This window comes from Acartia tonsa, chromosome 2, assembly GCF_053477335.1.
Source record: "Acartia tonsa isolate MP-2025a chromosome 2, ASM5347733v1, whole genome shotgun sequence".
In the NCBI taxonomy this organism is placed as follows: Eukaryota; Metazoa; Arthropoda; class Copepoda; order Calanoida; family Acartiidae; genus Acartia; species Acartia tonsa.
This window is the reverse complement of record NC_137261.1, coordinates 55,622,050-55,634,579: the sequence shown is the minus strand read 5'-3', so window position 1 is coordinate 55,634,579 and position 12,530 is coordinate 55,622,050. Positions and strand designations below refer to the sequence as shown.

Sequence of the window (12,530 nt, the reverse complement as noted above, 5' to 3'; positions counted from 1 at the left end):
ATTCAACTAGCGATGTCTCTGTATTAACACCATTAGTTTACTTGTTTCTAAAAAGTCATCATGCTTAAATGAACATTCTGACTTTTAGTACTGCTTATTAGGCTATAAAAGTTTTCCGGAATTTTAATAAATATAATAGATTTGAAATCTGCATAAAATTTTAAGGAATTTTTATAAAATTCGTTTTTTGTATAATTCTTTATCTATAAGCGCAAATACAAATTAAGTTAAATAATTTTGACATCTGTGATTGGTGGATTGAAAACTATCTGCGCTCTGATTGGAGAAGCTTAAGTGACGTACATCATTCAACCAATTAGAGCGCAGGTAGTTTCCAATCCACCTATCCTATTGGTCAAAATTTATTAACTAAAATTGGATTTGCGCTTTTAAATAATGAATTATATAAAAAACGAATTTTATAAAAAATCCTTAAAATTTTATGCAGATTTCAAATCTATTATATTTATTAAAATTCCGGAAAACTTTTATAGCCTACTGCTTATATAGTTTCTATGCTTTCTAAGTTGTACAGCATAGGCGTCCAAGGGGGGGGGGGGGGGTAATGGGCCATTTGGCACCCCCAAACGATTTTGGGGGGGGTATTTACCCCCCCCAAACCATTTTGGGGGGGGTAATTACTGATTACTAATTTACTGATAGTTTATTTTAGGATAGGTTATATTGGTTTAGGTAATTGCCCCACATGGTTAAGCAATTGGCCCCCCGCAGGGGCTAGAAATAGGAGAGAAGCTTGTGTGAAAAAAACGAAGAAACGCCCCTTAAAGAGCATTGCCACAAAAGGGACTATACCCCAATATAGTCCAACCAGTTTAAACAGTTCTTAACCATGATAACAAAAAATTTAATAGTTTGATCATGTTTTATTTGCTTGGGCCTTTATAAGGGCTAAAACCATCCCGGGGATCTATGATGTAATTGTAAAGCACTGAAGATTCCATAAAATAGATACCTAACTAAATTAAATATTTCATTAAATAATGAAAAAGAATTTCTATAGGCGATTTCTTTTGGGAGGATGTCATGGTGTCTCAAAACTAGTTATAAAACTTACCAGGACCTATAAGACGCTTCACTTTAAAGTATAATCATATTGGTTCATTGGTTAGTGAGTTAATTATTGTATTTTTATGTTCTAAAGAATGAGATACTACTATATATTTGAATAGTAGTGGCGCCCTTAGCATCTACGAACTCGTGTTTTCTAAAGGGTAAAAAGGGAGGAGAAAAATAACCTAAAACCACTCAAAGGATTGACCTATAATAGTGTGGAACCATCATGGGATCTATGTGAAGCTTTCCTAAAAAGGAGAACTCAGTATTAAAAGTAATGAAATCTGAAGCTATAATCAAATAAACCTTACTTACTACTTTATGTTATAGGATAGTACTTATTAACTTAATAGATTAGGTAGGTGCTTTTTTTACATAATTAAATTACCCCCCCCAAAAATTTTACCCCCGGGGTAAATTAGTTTGGGGGGGGTAATTACCCCCCCCCCAACAGATTTGGGGGGAGTATTTACCCCCCCCCAACAGACTTTAGGGGGGGTAATTACCCCCCCCAATCAAATTTTACCCGAATTTTTAAAAAATTTCGGCGCGCTTCGCGCGCCATTTTATCCCCCCCCCTAAAATTTTTTACCCCCACCTAAAAAAAAAGCTTGGACGCCCCTGTTGTACAGGGATAAGTTTTAAATCAATAGGATAATTCTAACATGCCCAATGGACCTCAATTATAGAAAAGCTTTGCTGTGAAGTGCTTTTACCTGTACAGATACCATAGAAGAAAAAGGTTGACAACATGTAACTGTATTTTGTCACCCTTAAAAATAAGACATAATTAGAATTCAGAGATCTAAAGGGATAAGACAATGGCCGATAAATTTATGTAAATCCTCAATGATTATACACAAATTACCCCTTCTGTAGATTACAATTAGTGTATTTGTCTGTGTGTATGTCTGTACCGAAAGTACTTACTAACCCCAGGACAGGTTGCCAAAATCTTACCATGTAAGCATGAAAGCTGGAGGATATGACATAGTTATGGCTACTAGGACAATACTTAGAGGATGTAGAGTGTCTAAATCTTACCATGTAAGCATGAAAGCTGGAGGATATGACATAGTTATGGCTACTAGGACAATACTTAGAGGATGCAGAGTGTCAAAATCTTACCATGTAAGCATGAAAGCTGGAGGACATGACTTAGTTATGGCTACTAGGACAATACTTAGAGGATGTAGAGTGTCAAAATCTTACCATGTAAGCATGAAAGCTGGAGGACATGACATAGTTATGGCTACTAGGACAATACTTAGAGGATGCAAGTTGTCAAAATCACACATCCAGCCACCTGAAAGAAAATTCAATATTTTTTTCTTATTTTCATTGTTTGAGCATTAAATAAATTAACCAAAATAAAAAAGTTAACCAAAATTGTAGTGATTATAATGAAATTTGTGAGGGATTGTTTTTTTTATCACCCTTAATACTATCTATCTATCTATCTGTATACCTGCTAATCGACCAAGCATATTGCCATTTCCAACCCCAGAAATAAGAAAGGATATCTATCTATCTATCTATCTATATATCTATCTATCTGTCTATCTGTCTATCTGTCTATCTATCTATTTATCTGTGTACCTGCTAATCGACCAAGCATATTGCAAATTCCAACCCCAGAAATAAGAAAGGCTATCTATTTATTTATCTATCTATCTATCTATCTGTATACCTGCTAAACGACCAAGCATATTGCTAATTCCACCCCCAGAAATAAGAAAGGCGGCATCTGATGAAGAAATGTTATTCGACTAAAAAATAAAATCTGTTAGATATTTTTTTAATTTTATTCAATTAGATGTCCACAAAGCATTTGATAGATATTTTGAAGAAAACTAATTTTTCATCACCTCGAAAGAGTTCTTACACACAAATTTAGTAAGTTAATATTATATGCTTTTTTGTGTCATAATATATGAAGATAAAATCAATTTTTGTAACTTCAAAATTTGAAGAAAAACTTCCAACTATAGGTATTAAAATGACATATAAAATTTCCTAATTCAAAAAAACTGAAGAAGCAAAAAAATAAATTACTAAGTTTTGCAAAAGATTTGATAAAATTGTTACAATCTAATGCCATCCTGCTGATTAAATCAAAAATGCATCAAAAATTTTCTAAATTTCCTAATCATAGAAAAATAAAATAATTCTTTAGGAAAAAATTATTTGAAATTATAAAAAGGCAATAAACTTTTTTTCCAGTTTAAATACTTTATTTTTTATTCCAAAATCCATAAAAATCTTAAAAAATCACTCAGATAATACAGACAAACAAACATTATCAAATTTGAAGTAACAACTCATGTTGTGTTAGAAAAAAGCCCAAAATCATCATTATAGAGTTGTTATATACATTGTACCTAACAATTAAAGGAATCATCATATCATATCAAGTTTAAAATCGATAGGACAATTCTAGCATAACCAAATTAAGTTTTTTTTTTTTTAAATGTAAAGAAGCTTTTATAGCCCCTATAAAAGAATTTAAAAAATGACCAATGATAGGCTATTGCTGCACAGACTAAATTACCAATGGCAGGCCAGTTAACATTTTAATTGACTAGTGGTAGGCCAGTATGACGTCATTTTTAAAGGCTTCAATTGTAAACCACAGATTTAGGTGTTGGTACAATTAACAGAAATGTAGGAAAGTTTCTATATTGTACCTAACTCTTACAGGAATCATCATATTAAAGGAACCCTGCAAGAAATACCCCGCCCTAACTGCTGAAAGCCTGCCACGAGTAGACCAAATATCCAAAATTTGAAGCATTCAGCTTCAATAACAAAAAAGTTACAGACATTTCAAAATGATTATTTTAGTACAATGAAAATTTTGAAAGATTTTGAATGCTTATGATTGAAAATTCAATATTAAATTATGTCGCCTGGAAGCGAAATTAATAGCTTATCTTTGTCAGAAATTTAGACTGCCAGTAACTGATTACATTTTTTCAATAAAAACACCCTTTTTTATAGTCAAAATATCTTTTAAAAATTCGGTTTAAATTGCGTTTGAAAGCGTAAAATCATAGTGGGAAAAAATTTAACTAATGTAAGTAATACAGATGCTCAGCTGTCATTAATTGTTCAGTGGACTTAGCGCGAACTCAGACTTCTGATTGGCTGGAAATCCTAAAGGGTGGCATTCTCATGCTACAGTACTCTCAATACAACGCAATTAAACTGAATTTATTTTAATGATTTTGATTATAAAGAAGAGTGTTTTTATAGTAAAAATGTTATCAGTTACTGGCATCCTAAGTTTCTGCAAAGAATAAGCTTATAATTTTCTTTCTAGGCGACGTATTTTAATAATGAAAATTCTATTATTAGCAAAATATGATTTTGAAATGTCTATAACTTTTTTTGTTTTTGAAGCTGGAGGCTTCAAATTTTGGGTATTGGGTCTACTCGTGGCAGTATTTCAGCAGTTAAAGCGGTATATTTCTTGCATGGTTCCTTTAACCTGAGCTAGAGGTGGTAGGTATGAGAAAGGAATGTATATGCTGAGAAATGCAAATACATTGTACCTAACTATTACAGGAATCATCATATTAACCTGAGCTAGAGGTGGTAGGTATGAGAAAGGAATGTATATGCTGAGAAATGCAAATACATTGTACCTAACTATTACAGGAATCATCATATTAACCTGAGCTAGAGGTGGTAGGTATGAGAAAGGAATGTATATGCTGAGAAATGCAAATATATTGTACCTAACTACCACAGGAATCATCATATTAACCTGAGCTAGAGGTGGTAGTTATGAGAAAGGAATGTATATGCTGAGAAATGCAAGGAAATCCGCCAATTCAACTAACAGAAATGATGAAAAGTTTATATATTGTACCTAACTATTGCAGGAATCATCATATTAACCTGAGCTAGAGGTGGTAGGTATGAGAAAGGAATGTATATGCTGAGAAATGCAAAGAAATCCGCCAATACAACCAACATAAATGTTGGGAAGTTTCGGTGCTCCATCAGAATTGGATTTATGAATCTGTATCTGGCTCTCAACTAAAAATATAGGTTTAATTATTTATCGCATAGTATTATAGTCAGCCTTCTGCGGATATTAAAAAGAAAAAAATAAGGATTTAAACCAGTTTTGCTAGCCTCGAGGTGCTGAAGGCACGGGCCAACAAAATTGGTATAAATTTTATATTTTTTATCTTATTATTCGTTCAAAATTGTCTGTAATACGATGCTATACATGATTTTTCAATATGGCCGAGAACCAGTTCAAATCCTGCGGATAATAATCAGTTTCAAAGCCATAATGGAAAAAAATGTTAGTTTTTCTGGAGGAAATAAAATCATTTAGAAAATTTGTAATCATTATATAATTTAGCAAATGGATCTGCGTCTGTCAGTTTACGAAGGATCTCGTTAACCACTGACCCGATATGGTTCTCCTTTTTAGTGTAGCTTCTCACGGTTTGTAGTTATATTGTGTGAGAGTATTACAACTCCCCCGCCCCCTCAAGTGCCACTAGATGCCTCTTAGCGGGCACTAGATTTGAATTACCCCTAATCACGTGGTTCACAAATGTATGATTTTTTTCCATAAGATGAATAAATCATTTAAACATTAAAATTGAAAGCATCATAAATTGTAACTAACCTTTTCTCCAGTTGTCTCCTCCCTAACTCTAATAGTTTTCACTTTATTTTCCTGAAAATAAAATATAATAGTTATTTCTTTCATCGTATTATAAACGGCTTTCCGCGGATATAGAATGTACAATTATAAGATTAAAACCAGTTTTTTAGCCCCGAGGTGCCGAAGGGACGGACTAAAAAAACTGGTTTTAATCTTATGATTGTACATTTTTATATTCGTAGAAAGCCGTTTATAATACGATGCTAGACATAGTTTTTTCGTATGGATGAGAACCGGTTCCTATCCACCGGATTCGAATGAATACGAGAAATTAAATTCTGGCCTTCGCAGATTTTCATTTTTTGGAGCAGCTGCAAGTTTGTCTAAATAACTATTTTACGGCAGCGAAATTTTAAAATGCTGGCAGCTAGTTTGCTTCTATTTAACTTTAGGAATTCAGCTGCCCGTTCAATAAATTTTATATGGCTGTAAATTATAGCGGCTAGCAGAAGATTTGTTTCGCAAAAAAAAGGCTGCTGCTGAACCCCGATTAAACGAGATTTATGTGCAGTTGTATTCGTTAAAACATCAATTGACCTCTAGATTTACCTCTGTCAGCGAGATTTCATCTACAGACAGACAAACACACATCTTTTTACTTTTATACAAAATAAATATCTACTTACGTTGTTCAATAAATTTTTCTTTTGCGCGTTTATTAGATTAATTTCTCAACAAAAAAGGGAAAAGTGATTATAAAATATTTTTAAAAGCAAAGCAAAGTTCGTTGTTCGTTTCACCGTCCGTCCGTAGCTGATTGTCCTATTTATTTTCAAACTTTGCTTTCGATGATTTCTGTAGCAGTTCAGTCAATTTAGAAAGCGTAGCAGCTATATATAATCACTAGCAACTACGCCCCTAGAGGCCTTTAGCGGCACTTGAGGAGGGGGTAGTCGATTTTAATATGCCAATTTCTTATTTTTTTTTTGGGGGGGGGAGGCAGGTGCCTGCCCCCCCCCCCCATCATTTTAAATTTTAGTTTTAAAAAATTAAAAAAATTTGGAGGGGGGTATTTTTCATTTTTTTTGGGGGTTGGGGGTGTCCCACCCCCCAAGAAAATAGTTATAAACCTTCCCGGGACCTATGAGAAGCTACCCTGTTAAGGAGAACCCGTTTGGTTCAGCGGTTAGCGAGATCCTTTGGTACAGACACACAGCCACACAGACAAACAAACAAACATCCTGTTACTTTAGGATAAGGATTACTAATAAGAGTATCCTATCTATTTTTTGGAAAGGGGATTACTAGGACTACAAAACATAAAATTATAGTCAATGCATTTCTGTACTCAAGGCCAAAATATATGTAAGGCTATGTAGATTATCCTGTATTTATCATATTCTAATTGGATGTACGTACAATGTACATTAATCTATCCGAAATTGTCTTATCCCTTAAGATCCCGATTCCCTATATCACTCTAGTTTTGTTATTAGAGTAAAAAACTAGAGGGAGAAAGGGTTAAATAACTGTATCCCTCCATTGCAACCACTTTGCGCAACCTTTCTATTGGGTCATTGAAAATCAACCAATGGTGTTGCTTATATTAACACAGCCAAGTAGCAGAAACTAATTTACAAGCAGACAAAAAAGGTCTTTGAAAAATAAAGGGAGGTAGTTGTCTGTATATACATCTATACTATAGATCTGTTGTTATTGTTAATGTTCGTTTGTGAGATTTTTCATTTTGCTTTTAAGGATGTTGTCATCCTTATAAGAACTGGAAATTTTCCATTCTTATAAATAGACCTGTAATTGATTTATCTATTTTCATTCTGTATTTAATCAAAACCTAGAGATGTTACACATAAAAGTAGTTCAATTTTTATGCATTTCTTTAATGCTATCTTTTCTAATAATCCTTATACTAAATTAACAGGATGTCTGTGAGTTTGTGTGTCTGTGTGTTTGTACCGAAGGATCTCGCTAACCGCTTAACCTTAACAGGGTAGCTTTTCGTAGGTCCCGGGAAGGTATATAACTATTTACTTGGGGGATATGACACCCAAAACCCCCCAAAAAAAATGGAAAATCCCCCCCCAAATTTTTTTTTACTTTTTCTTTTAAAATCTAAAATAAGAAATTGGATTATTAAACTTGACTCTTTCCGTGAGTCCCAAAGGATCTCGCTAACCGCTGAACCGATACGGTTCTCCCCGGTACAGTGTAGCTTCTAATAGGTCCTGAGAAGGTTTATAACTATTTTGGGGGAGAGTACCACCAAACTCCCAAGAGAAAAATATATATAATCGGTCTTTTAGATATTTTTTGGTAAACGTTGATCCTAAAATAGATTGAAACGAAAACATTTTACGTTCCGCTAGAGGCCTCTAGGGGCGTAGCCGTTAATCAAATTTTAATGTAATAAAGATGTATATTTGTATTAAAACGGTATAAATTTGTTATTATAGTCAAAATGACATCAGGTATTACAGGTTCTAAACTACTGAAGAAATAAGTACAATTTTATGTATTTTGATTTATAGACTTACCAGAAACAAAGATGACGTCATCAATAAAGAGCGAAGCACAGAATTAAACCTCAGTTCATAATCAATGCAATGCCAGAGGTATTTAGTCTCACAAAAAATATAGTCGTTTATCTTCTATAGGAGCGGAGCAAATAACATTTCGCCTGTGACGGACATACAAATTTTAGAATAGTTACTTATTGATCATAAGGATAAGCTCAAAAAAAGCAGGCTTTTAATTGACGTACAGACAGACAAAGTGACTTAAAGAATAGCTTCGCTACTATAATAAAAAGAGTACAAAAAGTATATTAACTAGTATAACAACATCCACAAAAGCGAAGCTCTGAAACGGTAGGACAAACGAACATTATTACATCTAGAGTGTAAGAACTAAATAATCAGAATATAAATGTATAACATTCGAAACAAAATTGTAAGTAAATTTGTATAAAAACTGCTTAAATACAGGATAATGTTAAAGGACATACTTATATGTTTAGTACTTTAATATATTGCTCCGCTTATAGCATTGTACTTTGTTGTCATAGGAATCAGTATTCCAAAAATCAGAACAGATCATAATATCACATAAATATTTGTTGTTAAAAAAGTTAAAAATCAACATGTTTAAAATGTACGTACGAACATTCTGGCAAAGATTATAGAGCTGCGCTTTCTAAATCGTACCTAACTACTACAGGAATCACCATGTAAAGTTTACTATTGATAGGACAATTCTAACATGCATAAATTAACGAAAAAAAATATATCCATTCCAGGCGGACGGACGGACGGACGGATCGACCCTAATTATAGAAAAGCTTCGCTTTTAAAATTGGGGGAAATTTTTTAGACAAAAAAATCAATTATAGAAAGGAATGTGTGTGAATAGAATCATAGCAGGCACAACAATTTTAAAAGGGGGTGCGCGAAGCGCGCAAATATTTGGGTTATTTCACTCATATTGCATATTTTATACAAGACATATTTTGATGCTTATTTAAGGTTAGGTTAGGCAAAGTTATATAGTTAGAAGAGCCCTGCAGGGTTGGAGTAATACACTTTGAATAAAAATAAGTTTTTTTCTTTTAAAACCAAATTAGGTTTGACTCGATAAGTACAAAATTAAGGGGGTTTCGGGCATATTGTATTAGCAATTTATTTTTTTATTTTTAAGATGATAGCGTTAACTAGGGTAGGGGGTTGTAACTAATGACATGTTTCTGAAATAGTAAGGTAGTAATCTAGTCCCTCTAGGGTATTTTGTCCAGAGTTATATCTACACTACCCCCCATCCGTACGCCCATAAATGGAATAGATTTGCAATTATTGATTGGAAGATTTTGTGTGTGATTGGTAGCAGGGAGGGAGAGGACATTGGGCTGTCTATTACATTAGTCTCCAAAGTTTTATAATATCTATTTCTTAACAACTTTGGGGACATATATCAAATTTTGATTGGTTAGTTGGTTCATTAAGTTGAGTGTCAGAACGTTTCAAACACTATTTGTAATCTACAGAAGGGGTAACTTTGTGTTTCATAATTGTGGATGTAAATCAATTTATCGGCTATTGCCCTATCCCTTTAGATCCCTGGATTAGTAAAGATGGGGTTATTCACCTTTATTAAAGTACACATTTATTTTATATTATGGAAAAATATACAACTTTTTTTTTGTAAATAGACAAATAATATAAATAAAGTCCAATTAATAGCTGTTTTTTTCCTAAGACAGAAAATGGCCTCCAAATATCTTGCCTGGGTAGAGCTAGGGCTAGAAAACCTACATAATCCACAAAATATTCACATATACTTGATACATATCTTACCTGGGTAGATCTAGGGATAGGAAACATACATAATCCACAAAATATTCACATAAAGCATAAACTTGATACAAATCATACCTGGGTAGATCTAGGGCTAGGAAACATACATAATCCACAAAATATACACATAAAGTATAAACTTGATACAAATCATACCTGAGTAGATCTAGGGCTAGGAAACCTACATAATCCACAAAATATACACATAAAGTATAAACTTGATACAAATCTTACCTGGGTAGATCTAGGGCTAGAAAACATACATAATCCACAGAATATACACATAAAGTATAAACTTGATACAAATCATACCTGGGTAGATCTAGGGCAAGGAAACCTACATAATCCACAAAATATTTACATATACTTGATACAAATCTTACCTGGGTAGATCTAGGGCTAGGAAACATACATAATCCACAGAATATACACATAAAGTATAAAATTGATACATATCTTACCTGGGTAGATCTAGGGCTAGGAAACATACATAATCCATAGAATATTTTTAAAAAGTATAAACTTGATATAAATCTTACTTGGGTAGATCTAGGGCTTCAAAACATACATAATCCACAGAATATACACATAAAACATAAACTTGATACAAATCTTACCTGGGTAGATCTAGGGCTAGGAATCATACATAATCCACAGAATATACACATAAAGCATAAACTTGATACAAATCTTACATGGGTAGATCTAGGGCTAGGAAATATACAAAATACACAAACAATATCCATAAAGCAAAAACTTTATACAAATCTTACCTGGGTATAACTAGGGCTAGAAAAAATCCATAATCCACAAAATATACTATTAAAGTATAAACTTGATACAAATCTTACCTGGGTAGATCTAGGGCTAGGAAACATACATAATCCACAGAATATACACATAAAACATAAACTTGACAGGAATCTCATCACCCATCTCCATCCATGACTAAAATATTTTTAAAATCATTAAAGTCAAAAGATTTTAACTTTTCATTCATTTAATTTTGTAAAATTATTACCTATTTCATTTTATGAATTTCTCATAACTTTATTTGTTTTTTAATAATAATTCTAAAAGTACTGGTATATTTTAATATCCTATGTCATTTCTGGGTGCTTTCCCTCAAAGTGCCCAAAAAGCACAGGAACCCATCTCTTTTCCCTAGTATTTAAATAAGGGTGGTTTTTTTATTATGTCAAACCCTTTTTTTTTGGGGGGGGGGACCTTTCTCAAACCTAACATAATCTGACTCAAAGTAAAATACAAGTCTCCAACAAAACCACACCACTTCCTACCACTTATTCTAAATTTATTTAGAAATATATGGAGTGGGGAGGGGATCAATGTTTGGCAAAAGAAATTGAGGGAATCTGACCATTAATTATTACATTTACTCATTTACTACATTTGCTTTTCATAATTAAAGGAAACCTGTCTAGAATTTCTTCTGTGATGGGTGCCATCAAAAATGTTCCTACTCCACTTCCACACAAACAGATAGCTAAAATAACATCAATATGATTATTTCTAAAATAATCCATGGACAAAACTCATGTCTTGCATTTGACTTAAGACAGTTGTTATAAGGTTATCTAATTATACATAGTAAGATTTTCATTAAAGCAGAAACTATTGCGTTCTTTTTTAAAAAAAAACATCAATTAGATCCCAGTATGGTTTTAGTCTATATTATTTTTATATATAAAAGTTGATAGTGGGAAGGGGGGGAGGGGGGGTGGTGGCGAACCAGCCAATAAGCACAGAAGAATTTAAGCATTTCATTTCCTTAGTTTATTTCTGAGGGGTTTTAACAAAATACTAGTGGGAAATCATAATTTAAAATACCTTTATATATCTTTCTTTAATTTTCCTAATTATTACTAATTAAATTTTTTTTGCACTGACAGACACACATAACAACATTTATACTTTTTAAAAACATAACAATTACCCATAGCCAATGATCTTCGTTTGCTGAAGAATGGTGCAGAGCCAGTAACACTTGGTAGATACATCATTCCAAACCCAGCACCAGAAATCACACTGTACCCAACCAGTACTGACCCCAAACTAGAAAATTGATAGGATAGAATTTTCCAAAGTTTATGAGGCTAGTCTTACATAGAAATACAGGAAAAAATAAGACTTAGGAAACCCTAAAAATATTTCTTATCATGAAAATGCATCAAGATCATATTAATATTATAAAAAAAGTTATTAAGGAAAATATAATGTCCATAATCTAGTTCCAAATCTAGCTCAAAGCATACCTATTTCAGATAGTTAGACTCCTATGATACAAACTATAGATTAACTAGTTCCAAAGCTGGCTCCAAGCATACCTATTCCAGATAGTAAGGCTCCTCTGATACAAACTATAGATTACCTAGTTCCAAATCTAGCTCCAAACATATCTATTCCAGATAGTAAGGCTCCTCTGATACAAACTATAGATTACA

At 32.9% G+C, this 12,530-nt stretch overlaps 1 protein-coding gene across 4 annotated transcripts in view; it reads right to left on the bottom strand.

Annotated features, from left to right (window-relative positions):
* Window positions 1-12,530, bottom strand: part of LOC145312204 (monocarboxylate transporter 13-like) — a 36,486-nt gene that overhangs the window by 10,844 nt on the left and 13,112 nt on the right. For all 4 annotated transcript variants that reach the window (XM_080151413.1, XM_080151414.1, XM_080151412.1 and 1 more), the window contains 8 exons: window positions 12,023-12,141; window positions 11,503-11,572; window positions 10,920-11,016; window positions 5,726-5,776; window positions 4,978-5,118; window positions 2,765-2,843; window positions 2,287-2,380; window positions 1,791-1,846 (listed from right to left, as the gene is read on the bottom strand). In XM_080151413.1, the coding sequence (XP_080007539.1) occupies window positions 1,791-1,846; window positions 2,287-2,380; window positions 2,765-2,843; window positions 4,978-5,118; window positions 5,726-5,776; window positions 10,920-11,016; window positions 11,503-11,572; window positions 12,023-12,141 (707 nt within the window). The remainder of the gene's footprint in view (window positions 1-1,790; window positions 1,847-2,286; window positions 2,381-2,764; window positions 2,844-4,977; window positions 5,119-5,725; window positions 5,777-10,919; window positions 11,017-11,502; window positions 11,573-12,022; window positions 12,142-12,530) is intronic.